Raw genomic sequence first — 18626 nt, forward strand, 5'->3', positions numbered from 1 at the left:
CTTTTCAATCTGGCCCAGCGCTTAAATTGCGCAGACATCGAGTCGTTCCTCACTTTTGGACCAGCATGCAGGACAAACTTTTCACTGCATCCTAGTACACGTGACAATGATAAGCCAATACAAAATGCAGGCAAATGGAACTAACTCAGATGGGCAGCATGGAAGAAATGGGCCAAAGGGCCTGTTTCTGTGCTGTGTTACCTTGACTTTGGCTCTAAGAGGGGGCAAGAAGCAGCCACAAGACTCACCTCCACTCCGTTGTGTGTGACAGGACTTGGTGATGTCCCAAAGTTGCCTCCCTGGGGCTCTGCCCCACCCTCCCCTCCTGTCTCTGCCTTGGGCCGTTTCTGCTCCCCTGGCTCTGCTTCCTCCGGTGGGACGGTGTCGTCCTTCTCCGGTTTCCTTTTGCGTCGCTTCTCCGGCGAGTCCTTCCCCCGCAGCTTGGCCAGCTTGCTCTCGAGTTTCTGGGAGGGGCAAGTGGAGGGGTGGAGGGCAATAAAGGGAAGGGAAAAGAACATGGCAGCTCAGAAAAATGCCAACTCCAGTGCCAAACCCGGCACCCTCCGCACAGCAGGATCCCACTCTGCACTGCTTATGCAGTGGGGAAAGGGGCAGGTTCCAGGAAACCCAGTCTCATGGTTTGATGAGACAGAAGCCACTGCCTGTGTGTGTGTGTATTCCTGATGAGTGTTCCTGCATTCTTGTATGCCCGTCTCTATGTGTGTTTTTTTCAAACTGTGTGGGGCGTCGTAGTGCGCTTGGCGGAGGATGGTGCTCATAGAGGCTGTGCTGGAGGGGATGGTCGGAGGCTCGGAGGTTCGACGGACTCAGAGTTTGCTGCGATCGGGGCGCTTTCACTGTGTGCTGTGTCTGCGAGGCTGGGTCCGGCGGCGCCGTGGAAGTCCATAGCGGGGGTATTCTCTTCTGCCGCCTGCGTGGGATGGCGAGTCTATCAGGACCCTGAGGACTCGTGGAAACTGTGTGGTGGTTTCTTTCGAACTTATAGTCCTTTAACATCTTTGGACTATTTTTACTGTGCCCATGTCCTGTTTTTTTTATCAATTATGGTATTTTTTGCACTGTTGTAACTATGTGGTTTTGTGCAGGTCTTGTAGCTTTAGTTTTTGGTTTGTTGGGTGGTAGAGTTGGTCTCCTGACTTGGTGTGTCTGGGTAGTCTTGTTTTGTCTGTTGGGTTTGGAGCTCCTTTCTGGGAAACGCGCTAAGATGGTAGCGCGATATTAATAGGCAGCAGCCTCTCCGGACTCTGGATTTGGGGATTACCAAATGTTATGTGGATTTTCTGGTGTAGTCTGTTTTGTTGTGTGCTTTTGTGATATCATTCTGGAGTAACGTCGTTCCACTTTTTAACTGCATTGCAGTTGTGATTTCTAAATGACAATAAACTGAAATTCAATTCAAATACTGCAGATGTACACTGAGGAACTAATGGCGATGGGGAACTGGTACAGAAGGGCCAAGGCCAACGTGTGGTGAAAGCAGAAGATCACACTTTGGCCCAGCACAGAGGGCTGATGGACCTAGGAACAAGATATGACGGTGCAGGTTGTGGCCTTGCATCACAGCTTTCACATCAGCTGTACCAAGAGTGAGGTGGGGGAAAGGATGGGGAGATCTGGCATCTGGTGGAAGGCAGAGTCTGGTACAGACCAGATCCCAGAACAAGGGAACCAGTTCATCATGCGTTGAACCAGACAAGCATTCCCTCAAGATTCCTTACCGTTGAAGTGCTGGTCTGGAATCCAAAACGTGGGAATGAAAGGGTATGAGGAGAATTTGACCGCTGTGGACCTGTACTCACAGGGGGAGGAGAATCTCATTGAAACCTATTGATTATGGAAAGGGCTAGATAGAATCGACTTGGAGAGGATGTTTTCTACAGTGAGGGGGTCTAGCCTCGGAATAGAAATGAAGGGTATCCCGAGAGATGAGGAGGAATTTCTTTAGCCAAAGGGTGGTGAATCTGTGGAATTCATTGCCACAGACAGCTGTGGAGGCCAAGTCATTGGGTATATTTAAGATGGAGGTTGAGAGGTCATTGATTTGACAGGGCATCAAAGATTACGGGGAGAAGGCAGGATAATGGAGTCCAGAGGGATAATAAATCAGCCATGATCAAATGTCAGAACAGACTGAATGGGCTGAAGGGCCAAATTCTGCTAAAACTTATGCTTCTCTAAATTCCTGGGAATACATCCCAGGATTGAGGGGTTCCCTTTATGAAACGGACTGCTGGATCCCAGGAATGAACAGGAAACCCTCGCAGCAATTGCTACCAGCCTCTATTTACCCTCACAAAAGTTTGTGACTCAAAATAGCTCACGGGACTGCAGGGACAGTTTGTGTTACAGCATGATCAGTTATTCCTAATAAGGCATTAAAGTCTGGGCTCAATAAATTTTCATTCTCCTATCAAAATGCATCAGTGTTGCTTAGTTGTTTGCCTGTTAACTTCCATTAATGCCCCTCCTCCACTTCTTACCCCATCCCTGACATATTTAGTTGTTTGCCTGTTCTCCATCTCCCTCTGGTGCTCCTCCACCTCCTTTCCTTCTCCTGAGGCCTCCTGTCCCATGATCCTTTCCCTTCTCCAGCTCTGTATCACTTTTGCCAATCACCTTTCCAGCTCTTAGCTTCATCCCACCCCCTCCGGTCTTCTCCTATCATTTCGCATTTCCCCCTCCCCCCACTACTTTCAAATCTCTTACTATCTTTCCTTTCGGTTAGTCCTGACAAAGGGTCTCGGCCCAAAACGTTGACAGCAGTGCTCCCTATCGATGCTGCCTGGCCTGCTGTGTTCTACCAGCATTTTGTGTGTGCTGTTGTTTGAATTTCCAGCATCTGCAGATTTCCTAGTGTTGCTTAGTGACAGGTTGTGGGCTGGTTGCTGTGTGCAGGGAACTTCACTCTGACTCTGACCCTGAATGTGTGCAACAGGACTATGCAGAGGGAGCTTCACTCTGTCTGACCTGGGAGCGTGCGATGGGTCGGTGTAGAGGGAGATTCACTCTGTGTCTGACCCCGGGAGTGTGTGATGAGACGGTGTGGAGGAAGTTTCACTCTGTGTCTGACCCCAGGAATGTGTGATGGGACGGTGTGGACGGAGATTCACTCTGTGTCTGACCCCAGGAGTGTGTGATGGGACAGTGTGGAGGGAGCGCCACCTAGTGTCTGTCCCCGGGAGTGTGTGATGGGACGGTGTGGAGGGAGTGTCTGACCCCTTTTTTTATTACAAAATCCTTTATTACAAATTTCGGTGCTATACAATATATACAAAACAGTGGCAAACACAATTACTGCACTACAAATAGACAATAGACATTACACCAGAATGTTGCCATCCCTATCCACGATGGCATTTACACCCCGCGGAGCCCAACGGTCACAAAACTCCTCCAAGGCCGCTGTGGACTGCGCGTGTTCCTTTTCAATAGTTACCCGGGCATGAACATACCCCCTAAACATCGCCAGGCAGTCTGTGTCTGACCCCGGGAGTGTGTGATGGGACGGTGTGGAGGGAGTTTCACTCTGTGTCTGACCCCGGGAGTGTGTGATGGGACGATGTGGAAGGTGTATCACTCTGTGTCTGACCCCGGAGTGTGTGATGGGACGGTGTGGAGGGAGTTTCACTGTGTCTGACCCCGGGAGTGTGTGATGGGACAGTGTGGAGGGAGTTTCACTCTGTGTCTGACCCCGGGAGTGTGTGATGGGACTGTATGGAGGGAGATTCACTCTGTGTCTGACCCCGGGAGTGTGTGATGAGACGGTGTGGAGGGAGCTTCACTCTGTGTCTGACCCCGGAATGTGTGATGGGACGGTGTGGAGGGAGATTCACTCTGTGTCTGACCCCGGAGTGTGTGATGGGACAGTGTGGAGGGAGTTTCACTCTGCCTCTGACCCCGGGAGTGTGTGATGGGACGGTGTGGAGGGAGATTCACTCTGTGTCTGACCCCGGGAGTGTGTGTTGAGACGGTGTGGAGGGAGCTTCACTCTGTGTCTGACCCTGGGAGTGTGTGATGGGACGGTGTGGAGGGAGTTTCACTCTGTATCTGACCCCGGGAGTGTGTGATGGGATGGTTTGGAGGGAGTTTCACTCTGTGTCTGACCCCGGGAGTGTGTGATGGGACAGTGAGGAGGGAGTTTCACTCTGCCTCTGACCCCGGGAGTGTGTGTTGAGACGGTGTGGAGGGAGCTTCACTCTGTGTCTGACCCTGGGAGTGTGTGATGGGACGGTGTGGAGGGAGTTTCACTCTGTATCTGACCCCGGGAGTGTGTGATGGGATGGTTTGGAGGGAGTTTCACTCTGTGTCTGACCCTGGGAGTGTGTGATGGGACAGTGAGGAGGGAGCTTCACTCTGTGTCTGACCCTGGGAGTGTGTGATGGGACGGTGTGGAGGGAGTTTCACTCTGTATCTGACCCCGGGAGTGTGTGATGGGATGGTTTGGAGGGAGTTTCACTCTGTGTCTGACCCCGGGAGTGTGTGATGGGACAGTGAGGAGGGAGTTTCACTCTGTGTCTGACCCCGGGAGTGTGTGTTGAGACGGTGTGGAGGGAGCTTCACTCTGTGTCTGACCCTGGGAGTGTGTGATGGGACGGTGTGGAGGGAGCTTCACTCTGTGTCTGACCCCGGGAGTGTGTGATGGGTTGGTGTAGAGGGAGCTTCACTCTGTGTCTGACCCCAGGAGTGTGTGATGGGACAGTGTGGAGGGAGCTTCACTCTGTGTCTGACCCCGGAGTGTGTGATGGGTCGGTGTAGAGGGAGCTTCACTCTGTGTCTGACCCCGGGAGTGTGCGATGGGACAGTGTTGAGGGAGCTTCACTCTGTGCCTGACCCCAGGAGTGTGTGATGGGATGGTGTGGAGGGAGCTTCAAGGTGAATCACCCACAGGCATTCCAACAGTAGCAGCCTCTGGGCTCAGATCCGGGAGAAGCTGTACCCCACACCAGGCCAAACATCTCGGACATCTTGGAACTGGGGAGAAGCTGGACCCACACCAGACGGACACAGATGCTCGGAAATTTACCTGCAGCAGAGACTGGATCTGTTCACGGGGAGGGGAGCGTACAGAGTGGAGGACCCTCCAGATATTGTGGCTTTCGTCCAGCGTCACCTCCAGCAGGTCCCCATCCACCATCAGCTCCTCCAACTGCTGCTGGACCATCTCTGACAGCTCGACGGCGGGGCTGTTGGGCCGCAGCTCCTCCGTACCTGTACACGTCCGGCGGGAGGACGGAGAGGACAGCACTGAAACACAGGGCAAAGGGAGTCTTTTATCCAAGTCTGTAACCAACTCCTGGTGTTCTGTTATTCTGTATACAAACCCCTGAACCTCCATATTAGATCCCAGTCTGTAACTCACTCCTGGGGATCTGATATTCTGTAAACTCCCCAGAACCCTTGGATTAGACCCCAACCTGTTACCCACTCCTGGTGATCTAATGTTTTACATATAAAACCCCCCTGACCCTGGATTAGTCCCCAGCCCTGTAACCCACTTCCAGGGATCTGGTATTCTATAAATAAACTCCCAAAGCCCTGGATTAGATCCCAGCCTGTAAACCCACTTCCAGAAAACTGATACCCTTTATATAAATTCCTGAAACACCTGGATTTGATCCCAACCTATATCATGGTCTGAAACATTTATTTTTGAGAAATGGCTGCAGTAGTGGGATGCGAGGTACCCTGGCCCAGAGCACAGCATTTTAAGCAATGTTTTATCCTTGCCAACAAAGTCATCATAAGACACAGGAGCAGAATTAGGCCATTCAGCCCATCGAGACTGCTCTGCCATTCCATCAAGACCACACAGTTAACGTTCAGTCACTGTTAAGAGCCTCTCAGTGATTTAACTATGGAGCCTAAGCTCACTGGCGCCACTCTGTGGCTCTGCCAGATACTGCAGGGAGTGCAGCTAGTTGAGGCAACACGTCTAACGCATCCATTGGCCCTCATTTTATGTAGACGGTACCCAGGGATGAGGGGACATACTGAGATAGAGGAGATGGAATCAGTGATTGGGACCACTTCTTTTTATGCTATATGTCAATGAGCTGTATGATGGGATTGATGGCTTTGTGGTCAAGTTTGTAGACAACACAAAGGTGGAGGGATAGGTAGTGTTGAGGAAGTAGGAAGGCTGCAGGAGGATTTAAAATGGATTCGGAGAATGGGCAAAGAAATTGGAAATGGAATACAGCGTCAGGAAGTGTAGGACCATGCACTTTGGCAGAAGAAATAAAAGCATAGGCCATTTCCTAAATGGAGAGAAAATTCAAATGTCTGATATACAAAGAGATTTGGGAGTCCTCCTGCAGGATTCTCAAGAGGCTAATTTGCCGGCTGAGTCGCTGGTGAGAAAGGACAATGCAAAATTAGTGTGCATTTTGAGAGGACTGGAATATAAAAGCAAGGATATAATGTTGAGACTTTATAAAGCACTGGTGAGGCCTCACTTGGAGTACTGTAAACAGTTTTAGGTCCCTTATCTTAGAAAGGATGTGCTGACATTGAAGAGTGTTCAAAGGAGGTTCATGAAAATGATTTCAGGTTTGAAAGGCTTGTCACTACACTGGAGGAGCATTTGATAGCTCTGGGCTGGTATTAACTGGAATTCAGAAGAATGAGGGGGCGTGGGAAAAAAATCACTGAAAAACCTCAATAGAGTGGATGTGGAGATTATGTTTCCTATGACCAGAGGACACAGAGGGGCATCCATTTAGAACAGAGATGAGGAGGAACTTCTCATTCATCATCACAAGTGCCTGTGGATGCCAAATCATTGTATATACTTAAGGGTAATGGATTGGTCAGGGAGAAGAAGAGGTTAGAGGGACAGAGGGGGAAGGTGGAAGGTGGATGTTTACCTGGAGTTTCTGTGGTACTGACAGTTGTGCTGTCTCTTGCCACCTCCCCGGCCTCAGGCTTCTGCTCGTCAGTCTGCAACGAACAGCAGGAACCTCTGTTAGCACACAGTGCGGCCATCCCACCTTGCCACCCCGCCCCCTGGCATCCCCTCATTGCACCCCCGCTTCCCTTCACCCTCCCCACCGTTCGTCTCTCCACTCCCATCTTCTGCTGGTTCAACGTCCCTCACTGCCCATACCCTTCTCTCCCCACCCACTGTCCCCCACTGCCCATTCCTCCCCACAACATAGCTTCATTTGTCCCCTCCCCACTGTCATCTTCCTCAGGCATTCCCTACCCCTCAATGCCCCGGTATACTACACACCTTCCACATCATCTACTCCTTCTCCGCACATCTTCCACCGATATCCTTTGCCCACTTCTGCCCCCCACTCACCCCTGCCCCACCAGTGTATCCCACCCCCTTCTGCCCCTGCCTCAACTCACCCACTACCAACACCCCTTTCTCTCCTCCCCACCCATCTTGCCCTAATACCATTGTCCCTCATGATTCACCCGCTCTCCCCTTCCTGCACCGCCTACGTTCCTCGCTCCGCACTCTCCCTGACCCCTATGCCGATTCCCCTATATGCCGTGCCATTGTCTCTCCCCTTCCTGCACCGCCTACGTTCCTCGCTCCGCACTCTCCCTGACCCCTATGCCGATTCCCCTATATGCCGTGCCATTGTCTCTCCCCTTCCTGCACCGCCTACGTTCCTCGCTCCGCACTCTCCCTGACCCCTATGCCGATTCCCCTATATGCCGTGCCATTGTCTCTCCCCTTCCTGCACCGCCTACGTTCCTCGCTCCGCACTCTCCCTGACCCCTATGCCGATTCCCCTATATGCCGTGCCATTGTCTCTCCCCTTCCTGCACCGCCTACGTTCCTCGCTCCGCACTCTCCCTGACCCCTATGCCGATTCCCCTATATGCCGTGCCATTGTCTATGAGCCCGGTGTGCTGTTCACCATCCCTCTTATTTTATTTAATCGAGATACAGCATGGAATAGACCCTTCCATCCCTTCGAGCTGTGCTCTCCAGCAACCCTCTGACAACCCGATTCAACCACAACCTAATTACTGGACCATTTCCAACGACCAATTAACCTACCCAGTACGCCCTTGGACTATGGGAACGAGGAAGAAACTCCCACGTTCCGCAGTCACAGTCCTTACAGAGGACGCTGGGATTGAACTCTGAATTCAGAGGACCTCAGCCCCCACTGGCCCCCTTGCGTTCTCCAGTACATGCCTGCTGTTTGATCCTTATGAAATTCGACTCTCCCTCCCTCCCACCTCCTTGCCTACCTGCCGGATGAGTGCTACAGTTCGTACCTGCTGCCCTCAACCCCTATGAAATTCTACTCTCTCTCCCCGCCCCTCACCCCTCTCCCTGTTGCCTACCTGTCGGGTCTGTGCCCCGGTGCGTACCCGCTGCCCCTGCAGCCTCTCCAGGGCGGCGCCCACCTCGCGGGAGGCGAGCGCCCGCCGAGCCCGGTCCTGCCACCGGATGGCCCTCTCGGTCAGGCACTGGAGGGCCTCCCCCTCGGGCAGGCGCACCGGCAACCTCTGCAAGGCCACCAGCAGCGAGAGGATGAGCTGGAGGCGGGGCCGCCGCGAGCGCTGGCACAGCGGGCACAGGAACCGGGCCTGGCCGTCCCGCCAGCTGGGCGACGAGCGCCCCGGGGAGACGCAGGTCCCGTGGTAGCGGCCGCCACACAGCTCGCACTGCAGCGCCACCTCACCAGCCCCCTCCCCGCACATGCAGGCTGAGGCCCCCTGTCCCGCCGCATTCCTCCGCCGCAGCGCACGGATGCCCTCCTTTTCCTTCTGCTCTGCCTCCCGGAACGCTAGGATCTGGGGAAAGGAGGAGAGAAAAACACAGGGAGGAAGGGACATAATTCAATAACTGTAACAACACAGCAATACTCAATACAGGATTCCCCCGCTGTTCGAAGGTAGAGCGTTCCTATGAAACTGTTTGTAAACCGAAATGTCATAAAGTGAAGAAGCAATTACCATTAATTTATATAGAAAAAATTTTTGAGCGTTCCCAGACCCAAAAAACAACCAACTAAATCAAACCAAATAACGCATAAAACCTAAAATGACACTAACATATAGTAAAAGCAGGAATGATATGATAAATTTACACCCTATATAAAGTAGAAATATCGTATGTACGGTGTAGTTTCACTTTATCAAAATCGGGAAAGCAGCGAGCCAAAATCGATTTGGAGGGGAAAAAAAAAATCGGCATGTACACGCATACGTACGCACATGCATACACACATACATACATACGCAAACAACTGCCCCCACAAGGCTAAACGGTCATTGTAGTCTTTCTCGGGGTAAACACACATATAAAGTCTTTTTCTTGTAAGAGCGAAAATACTCTTTGGTCAGCGAAAACAGGTACTAATATAGGTCTTTCATAACAGCGAGCTGTCATAAAGCGAACATTCAAAAAATGGGGGACACCTGTACCAAGGCTTAACAACCCTTTTTTATGCCATGGACCCCCACCGTTAACTGAGGTTGGGAACCCCTGCACCATACAAATAACGAGTCGCAGTGTCAAATTAAACCCGTCCAAACTTCTCAAACACTGAAATTGAGCTGGCATCTACCACTTCTGCCGGCAGCTCGTTCCACACTCACACTTATCACCTTCGGAGTGAAGAGGTATCCCCTCATGTTCACCTTTCACCTATGACCTCTGACTGTAGTCCCACCCAAACTCACTGGAAAAAGCCTGCTGGTATTTACCCTGTCTCTACCCCTCATAATTACCTTCCTCAGGGAGATGAATAAATTCAGCTTGTTTCCTTTGACCTCACTAACTTTTAAACAACGAACCACAGAAAATATCCTGTCCAGCTTGGTACGGCAACTGTTCCGCATGAGACCGCAAGAAACTGCATAGTCTTGGACATAGCTCAGTACATCAAGGAATCCAGTCTCCTCTCCATGGACTCATCGCTGCCTTGGTAAAGCAGGCCAGTATAATCAAAGACTCACCCACGTCGGACATTGTCTCTTGCCCCCTCTCATCAGGCCGGAAAGCCTGTACCACCTACAGCTCTACCCTGCTGTTAAAAGACTACTGAATGATCCCCTTGTAAAATGGACTCTCCACCACACAGTCTACCTTGTCATGGCTTTGCACCTGTTTGTCTGCCTGCACTGCATTCTGCATGCTGTCATTATATTCCCATTGCAATTACGTGAAGGCATGCAAATCTGTGTTTTTCACTCTCCCTCAGTAGATGTGACAATAATGAACCAATTTTTACCAGTTCGTTAATGAATATAGAACACTACATCACAGTACAGACCCTTTGGCCCACAATGCTATGCCGACCCTTTATCCTACTCTCACCCTCCCCTCCTACACAGCCTACATTCTTCTATCATCCGTGTCTCTCATCATCACCATCATTAAGTGCCATGATGTAGGATGTGGGCAATTGTGGTTGTTCTTGGCAAATTTTTCTACAGAAGTGGTTTGCCATTGCCTTCTTGTGGCTCAGTATCTTTACAGGACAGGTGACCCCAGCCATTATCAACACTCTTCAGAGATTGTCTGCCTGGCGTTAGTGGTCGCATAACCAGGACTTGTGATATGCACCATGGCCTCATGTGATCCTGATCAATGGGCTAAGCAGGTGTTACACCTTGCCCAAGGGTGACTTGCAGGCTAGTGAAGGGAAGGAACACCTCACATGTCCTTTGGTAGAGACGCATCTCCACCCCTGCTACCCATTTATGTCTCAAGAGCTTCTTAAATGTCCCTAATGTATTTGCCTCTACTGCCACCCTTGGCAGTATGTTCCACACACTCACCACTCTGTGTATTAAGCGTACCTCTGATATCCCCCCCCATACTTCCCTCCAATCACCTTAAAATTAAGCCCCCTCGTATAAGCCATTTGACCTGCGCCTCTTAACATCTTCCACACCTCTATCAAGTCACCTCTCATCCTCCTCTCCAAGGAGAAAAGTCCAAGCTCAGCCAACCTATCCTCATCAAACATGCTCTCTAATCCAGGCAGTGTCTTGGTAAATCGTTAAAGAACTCTAGGATCAATCTAATCCGTCCCATTTTTCCGTCAAGATAGCACAGGCCCTTTAGCCCTTGATGTTGTGCTGCTGACCCCCTAACCTACTCTAAAATCAAACTAACCCTTCCCTCCACACATAGCCCTCCGTTTTTCTATTATGCATGCATTTAAGAGTCTCTTAAATGTCCTTATTGTTAGCGCGTGGCCAAGTGGTTAAGGCATTTGTCTAGTGATCTGAAGGTCACTGGTTCGAGCCTTGGCTGAGGCTGTGTGTATGTCCTTGAGCAAGGCACTTAACCACACATTGCTCTGCGACGACACCGGTGCCAAGCTGTATGGGTCCTATACCCTTCCCTTGGACAACATCGGTGGCGTGGAGAGGGGAGACTTGCAGCTTGGGCAACTACCGGTCTTCCATAAAAAAAAACTTTGCCGAAGGTTGCGTCCTGGAAACTTTCCAAGGTGCAAATCCATGGTTTATCGAGACTAATGGAGGCCTACACAAATGCCCCTAACGTATCTGCCTCTACTACCCATCCTTGGCGGGGCATTCAACGCACCCAAAACTTTTTGTTTAACAATCTTAAATCTGACATCCCCCCAAAATCTTTTCCAATCAGCTTAAAACGGTGTCGGGAAACTCACAATGGATCCGGGATCCCGTATGTCCTGCGCGGATAATCCCAGGCCGTCGGTGTCCGCTTTATCTAGTAGATTCTCCTTGGCTTTCTTCCACTTGGATCTCCTGACATTGTCCGACCCAACATCAGCACAAGGGCACAGAACCTGTTGACAAGGGTGCCAGTTAGTTATCATTGAGGTTACGTCACCTCAGAAACCCAGCAGCGAATGAGGCTTCAGTAGCGTCATGGGCCCTGATAAACACTCCACTTAGGACAAGATCATATAGCCAGGCAAAGGAGTGGAGCGGGAAAAAGGTGAGATGAAGGATGCTGGAACTGGGTGTGGAGAAATATCAGAGAATGAGAGGGGTCATTTTGTAAGTAAGATGCAGTTTCTGATCCCTTTGAGTTCGATGGGCAGGGTTGAACAGTTTGGGGTTGGAAGGGCTGTGATTCACTGTGTAACAGAGTGAAACTCCCTCCACACCGTCCCATCACACACTCCTGGGGTCAGACACAGAGTGAAACTCCCTCCACACCGTCCCATCACACACTCCCGGGGTCAGACACAGAGTGAAACTCCCTCCACACCGTCCCATCACACATTCCCAGGGTCAGACACAGAGTGAAACTCCCTCCACACTGTCCCATCACACACACCCGGGGTCAGACACAATGTGAAACTCCCTCCACACTGTCCCATCACACATTCCCGGGGTCAGACACAATGTGAAACTCCCACCGAACGTCCCATCACACACTCCCAGGGTCAGACACAGAGTGAAACTCCCTCCACACTGTTCCATCGCACACTCCCGGCGTCAGACACAGAGTGAAGTTCCCTCTAACCGTCCCATCACCAATTCCCTCTGCATCATCCCGAGATTTAAGACAAAGAAACATGACGTACAAGCCTAGATCGGTGGTGGGAAAAACCAGTGGATTCTGAATGGTTTGCCTGCCTCTCAGCGATAGGATGGGAATGTCTGAGCCAGTAAATAGATTCATTGGGGCAGTGGGATTGGGAAATGGGAGGGGGCCAAGCAGAACTAGGGAGACACAGTAGGTGTGGGAGATTCAGGGGCACGTGGCACTTGCCTCCAGGAGCGTGTAGCAGGAATTCCTCTTGAGAAAGGTCCTGGTGGCCTTCTCTCTCCAGGAGTGGGCAGCTGCTACCTGGCTCTCCAGCTGAGGTAGTTCTTCCATGCGAACAGGCAGGTCGCGCCCTACCGCCACCAGCCCCTCCAGGTCGTCCAGGCATGGGTAGTGGTCTCCATTCTGAAAGCAAATGGATGCTCGTTAGAAGGATGACGGCAAGAAGGGAGCTCTGTGATGTGGTCGGGGAGGTGTTGCAGTAGTGGTAACGAGGAGGGAGCGCCGCACTGTGGGAAGGGCTGCAAGGAGGGAGAAGTGAAATACTTAAGAGGAACAGAAGGGGGGAGCTTCTTTACTCAGAGGGTGATGGTGTGGAACGAGCTGCCAGCATAAATGGTGGATGCATGTTAGATTTCAACATTTAAGAGAAGCTGGACAGGAAGGGACGTGGAGGGCTACGATCCAGGTGTGCGCAGATGGTGCGAAGAGAAGCAGGCTGAAGGGCCTGTTTCAGATCTGTACTCCTAGTTACAATTTAAATCTGCAATTAAATGTCAACCAGTTATTCTATGTATGAAACTACTGCATTATTCTGAAATAGTAGTGGGGCAGTGTGGAAGCTCACGAGTTAGCAAGTTCAGGCTTGAAGCGTTCTGTATGGTAGGAGAGTACGGCCACTGAACGGCCATTTCAGTAGCTACCCAACACTGGGGCATACGGTCTAGCTGCTGAATCCACGACTCACAGGGTGTGTGAATCCCTTAAAGGGACCTACCCACACACGGGTCTGTGAGACAAGGGTGTGTCAGTAATGGGGTACCCCTCCCCACAGATGACCCCAAGATATCCATAAGGGGCACATATAAGGGGATGGTTACAGTCAGAGAGGGCATAGGTTTAATGAGAGGGTAAAAAAGGGCAATTTTTTCCACAGGGTGACGGGTATTGGCAACAGGATGCCAGAGGAAGTGGTAGAGATGGATACAATTACAACACTTGAGAAGGACTGAGGTAATTCCACCATGTGGACAGTCCCAAGCCTGGCTGTGGAAGGAGAAGGTGGGGTGGCACCCCATCCTGTGAACACCCAGAGCTACAGAAACGCCAAAAGGGACCTCACCCCTGGGAGAGGAAGGACCTTTGCTGAGAAGGTATGTGAAGTTGTATGCTGAAAGCAGAAGCCCCAGGGACAATCAACCTCGTATCGGCCCAGGACAGAGGTCTTTGACGAGCTGCCGTTGGCAGTCTATGGCTCAGCAGGAGTGATGGGCTGAAGAAGAACGAGACTGAGGTAGGTACGTGGTTGGAGAGGTTTACAGGGCCTGTTTCTGTGCTGTGGGACTCTGTGACTCGGAGAGAGCTGCTTCGCCTGTGTCCATGTGTTCACTGTTATCCCGTTGGTTCCGGGTTGAATGAAAAGCAATTGGGGAACAAAGTGGGAAACATGTCCCCCAGAGGAAGGAGTGAAAAAGGAGCTCACAGCTCTGGAGAGCTGGGGGGGGGAGGGGGGGGGAATGGGAGAGACGGAGGGAGAGGGAGAGACGGAGGGAGAGGGAGAGACAGAGGGAGGGAGAGAGAGAGGGAGAGTGTGTGCGTGTGCGTGAGCATGAGCGTGTGAGAGAGAGTGTGTGAGAGTGAGAGAAAGCGTGAGAGTGAGAGAGTGTGTGTATTGCATGTATATCTGGGTGTGTTGTGAGTGAGTGAGTCTATACACATTCTCCCTGTGAACACATGGGTTTTCCTTGGACAACCCGATCCCCAGTGATTGTCAGTGTTGCTGGTAAGGGGTAGAATTGATGGTTGATGGCAGTGGGGGTGGGACCAAAAGGGACTCAGGGTACAACCCGCTGCTAGACAGACCTAGTGGCAGAGGGTGGGGAGAGAGCCAGAGTGGACCACCCTACACTCCCAGCAGACTTGCCTGAATCTCCTCGACGTCCGCGATCCAGGCCTTGGCTTTGGACAGCGCCTCCTTCAGGGCCAGTACTTTGGGCAGTTCCACTGGAATATGCTCTGCCTCCTTTATTATGGCTTCAAGCGTGGCCGCCGGGTGCTTCTGCCTAGTGGGGGAATCCGTTACACATGACAACAACTCAATCTGGTGTCCGGCCCCATGCCCCGCATCTTGCTGAGAAGTTAGAAGGCCCAGTGGAACGTGCAAACTTGACAGGGGCAGCTGGGGTAATGATTGGACACGTTCGCCCCGATGGAGTGGGCGGGGGGGTTCCAAACCAGAATGAGGGGGCTGATTGAGACAGCACTTCAGGTTAGGACAAAAAAGGGGTAAGCCTTGGATATCTCCAGTGCAGGAAGGGGAGAGGGGAGGGAGCCTTTGTGGCTAGGGAGTGTGGACCAGAGGGGAGTCGAGGTGCACAGGAAGATGCTACTAAACTCTTGGGAGTGTTCCAGATTACGGGCATGTGCCATTGCCCCACTGACCTACTAACCCACATCTCGGGAAGTGGTTCACAGTTCCGAATATGGCCCGACAGGATCTTTCCCACTCCAGCTACTGATCTGTGGCGTAGACTATCTGGTTGGGGCGAGAATCACACCCCCACCCTCCGTCCTCTCTCCGCCTGAGTCAGCTTTAACGACGAGGTGGGAAGGCCCCTCTGTGAGTGAGTCTCGGACCGTCAGCCTCCTCAGCCCTGGGTTGGCACCCAACACTTTCACCGTCTCCCAGCAGGGGGCAGCCCAGAGTCCTCATCCCCAGGTAGGAACTGTGCACCGGTGAATCAGTGTGTGCGAGCACGCCTCTGTGTGTTTGTGTGCATATGCGTACGTGCGTTTTTGTGCACGGGGTGTGTCTGTGCAAGTATCTCTACGTGTGTGGCAAAGTGTATCTGCACATGTGAAAATACATATGTGCCTGAGCATGTCTGTGTGAGTGTGTGTATGCCAGTATGTGTCTCTGTGTACACACGACCCACAGCAGGACCTATCTCTCTACCCACAGGGAAACCTGTCCTCTCTTCCCTTCCCTGTGTCCCCTCTCCTGTCCAGCGTACCTGGCCTCCAGGCATATCACAGCCTTCTCCTCCCACCGCTCCGAGATGGTCACCAGCTCCTGCAGCTCCACCATGGCCTTCTCCACAGCCGGCTGCGGCTTCAGCCGTGAGCCCGACTCGATGAGCGGCCTCAGCTGGTCCAGCGTCACCTGCCCGCGGCCTGCCAGCGTCTGCCGCACCTCGCCCAGCCACTCAGCCTGCTGCGTCTCCTGCCTCAGTCGGGTCAGCTCGGGCAGCTCCAGTGGCAGCCACCTTCCCCGCTCCATCAGGTCCCGGAGCCCTCGCGAGCCCGTTGGCAGCTCCCTCAGGGCCGTCTTCACCTCTGCCTGCAAGGCCTCGGCCTCCTCGAGTAACCCCTGGTTCACAAAGCAAGAGGCCAATTCCAAAGTCAATGAGACCTACTCCAAATCAATCCAACTCTTCCTTCTAACAGATCACTTAGTGGCTACTTTACTGGGTAAAACTGCTCATTAATGCAAGTATCTAATCAGCCAATCACGTGACAGCAATTCAATGCATAAAAGCATGCAGACATGGTCAAGAGTTGTTGTTCAGATCAAACATCAGAATGGAGAAGAAATGTGATCTAGGTGACTTTGACCATGGAATAATTGTTGGTGCCAGACGGGGTAGTTTAAATATTTCAGAAACTGCTAATCTCTTGGGATTTTTCACACAGTCTCTAGAGTTTGCAGAGAATGGTGCGAAACAAAAAAAAATCCAGTGAGCGGCCTTGTTAATGAGAGGTCACAGGAGAATGACCAGACTGGTTCAAGCTGACAGAAAGGCGACAGTAACTCAAATAACCATAATACAACAGTGTACAACGTGGCAAATTGGATCAGCAAATTTGCTGATGATACAAAGATTGGAGGTGTAGTGGACAGTAAGGAAGGTTTTCAAAGCTTGCAGAGGGATTTGGACCAGCTGGAAAAATGGATTGAAAAATGGCAGATGGCCTTTAATATAGACAAGTGTGAGATATTGCACTTTGGAAGGAAAAACCAAGGTAGAACATACAAGGTAAATGGTAGGGCACTGAGGAGTTCAGTAGAACAGAGGGACTTGGGAATACAGATACAAAATTCCCTAAAAGTGGCGTCACAGATAGATAGGGTAAGTAAAGAGAGCTTTTGGTACATTGGCCTTTAAAAATCAAAGTATTGAGTATAAGAGTTGGAACATTATGGTGAGGTTGTATAAGACATTGGTGAGGCCGAATTTGGAGTACTGTGTGCAGTTTTGGTCACCGAATTACAGGAAGGATATTAGTAAGGTCGAAAGAGTGCAGAGAAGGTTTACAAGGATGTTGCCGGGACTGAGAAACTGAGTTACAGAGAAAGGTTGAATAGGTTAAGACTTTATTCCCTGAAGTGTAGAAGAATGAGGGGAGACTTGATTATGATGGGTATAGATAGAGTGAATGTAAGCAGGCTTTTTCCACTGAGGCTAGGGGAGAAAAAAAAAGAGGACATGGGTTAAGGGTGAAGGGGGAAAAGTTTAAAGGGCACATTGGGGGGGGGGCTTCTTCACACAGAGTGGTGGGAGTGTGGAATGAGCTGCCAGATGAAGTGGTAAATGTAGGCTCACTTTTAACATTTAAGAAAAACTTGGACAGGTACATGGATGAGAGGTGTATGGAGGGATATGGGCCAAGTGCAGGTCAGTATGACTAGGTAGAAGAACAGTTCAGCACAGCCAAGGGCCAAAAGGCCTGTTTCTGTGCTGTAATGTTCTATGGTTCTATGTCGAACCTTGAAGCAGGCGACCACGGACATATACTCAGTAGCCTAGATCGAGTGAATGTGGAGAGGATGTTTCCCGTAGTGGGACAGTCTGGGAACAGAGGGCACTGCCTTAGAATAGAGGGTCATCCCTTTAGATGAGGAAGAATTTCTTTAGCCAGACGATGGTGAATCTGTGGAAGTCACGACCACAGACATTTGTTAGGTATATATTTAAAGCAGAGGCCGACACAAGTTCTTGAAGTGTAAAGGGATGAAGTCAGGAGAATGGGGTTGAGAGAGATAATAAATCAGTCATGATGGAATGGCGCGGCGGAGCAGTCTCAATAGCTAAACAGCCTGATCCTGCTCCTAAGTCCTATGGTTGAGTCTGCATAACCAGGCAAGATTTGTCAACAATTGACCATCTCTAGGTGAGGTAGTGAGAGGAAGGAGTGTTGGGAGAGAGTAGGATCTATGTTCCCAGTGAAGGTGGGGATGAGGTGGGAAGAACATTTTGCTTGGTGGGTGGGTAGAGTTTTTTCCAGAGTTTGAGCTTGCCTCTTTGTGTGAGAGACGGGTGGGGGTGTGATGGCTCACAGAGTGGGTGGTGGAGGTGGAGAGGAGGGGAGGGTTTACCTGTACATCGCGGATTTCACTGACGGCGCACGGCAGGCTGTGCAGATGCTCGATGAATGTCCGCAACCCCTCCACAGTCATCCGGGCCGGGGACTGGGCACCGTCCGTCTGGGACCTGGGGCAAGGAAGGCATCGTCAGTGGGCACAAGGCAGAGATGGCACGGGACAGTGCCGACTTTCTCTCTCTCTCTCTCTATTCATCTGTCTCTCTTTCTCCCCATCTGTGTATCTCTCTCCAGCTTTTCCATTACTCACTCTCTCCTCCCAGCTGTACTTCTCTCTCCTCCTGTCTCTCCCTCCTCTCACTTACTCTCCCTCTCTGTTTCTCTCTCACCCCCTTGCTCAGTCCTTGGCATGTGGAAAGATTTGCAGAACAGATGGGGTGGTTTCTGGGAGAGCACCTTGGGCTGCCCCTGTAGAGATGAAGCAGTGGAAAGATTGCAAAGAAAGGTGCTAAGAAGAGAGGAGGGTCAGGGAAAGAGGAGAGACATGGGAGTGAAGGGGCTGGTGGGGGGGGGGGGGGAACAAAGGAAGGGGAGG

At 51.4% G+C, this 18626-nt stretch overlaps 1 protein-coding gene across 2 annotated transcripts in view; it reads right to left on the bottom strand.

The window, feature by feature from the left end:
• Nucleotides 1-18626, bottom strand: part of kdm5c (lysine demethylase 5C) — a 127285-nt gene that overhangs the window by 4313 nt on the left and 104346 nt on the right. Inside the window, exons 18-26 of one of the 2 annotated variants that reach the window (XM_059949663.1) lie at nucleotides 18087-18201; nucleotides 15724-16079; nucleotides 14634-14772; nucleotides 12716-12895; nucleotides 11640-11780; nucleotides 8332-8784; nucleotides 6888-6960; nucleotides 5045-5229; nucleotides 249-464 (exon numbers count right to left, since the gene is read on the bottom strand). In XM_059949663.1, coding sequence (XP_059805646.1) covers nucleotides 249-464; nucleotides 5045-5229; nucleotides 6888-6960; nucleotides 8332-8784; nucleotides 11640-11780; nucleotides 12716-12895; nucleotides 14634-14772; nucleotides 15724-16079; nucleotides 18087-18201 — 1858 coding nt within the window. Of the gene's footprint in view, nucleotides 1-248; nucleotides 465-5044; nucleotides 5266-6887; nucleotides 6961-8331; nucleotides 8785-11639; nucleotides 11781-12715; nucleotides 12896-14633; nucleotides 14773-15723; nucleotides 16080-18086; nucleotides 18202-18626 lie in introns of both variants that reach the window. The other variant, XM_059949662.1, reaches the window with a different exon arrangement.

Source organism: Hypanus sabinus, chromosome 24 (genome assembly GCF_030144855.1).
Source record: "Hypanus sabinus isolate sHypSab1 chromosome 24, sHypSab1.hap1, whole genome shotgun sequence".
In the NCBI taxonomy this organism is placed as follows: Eukaryota; Metazoa; Chordata; class Chondrichthyes; order Myliobatiformes; family Dasyatidae; genus Hypanus; species Hypanus sabinus.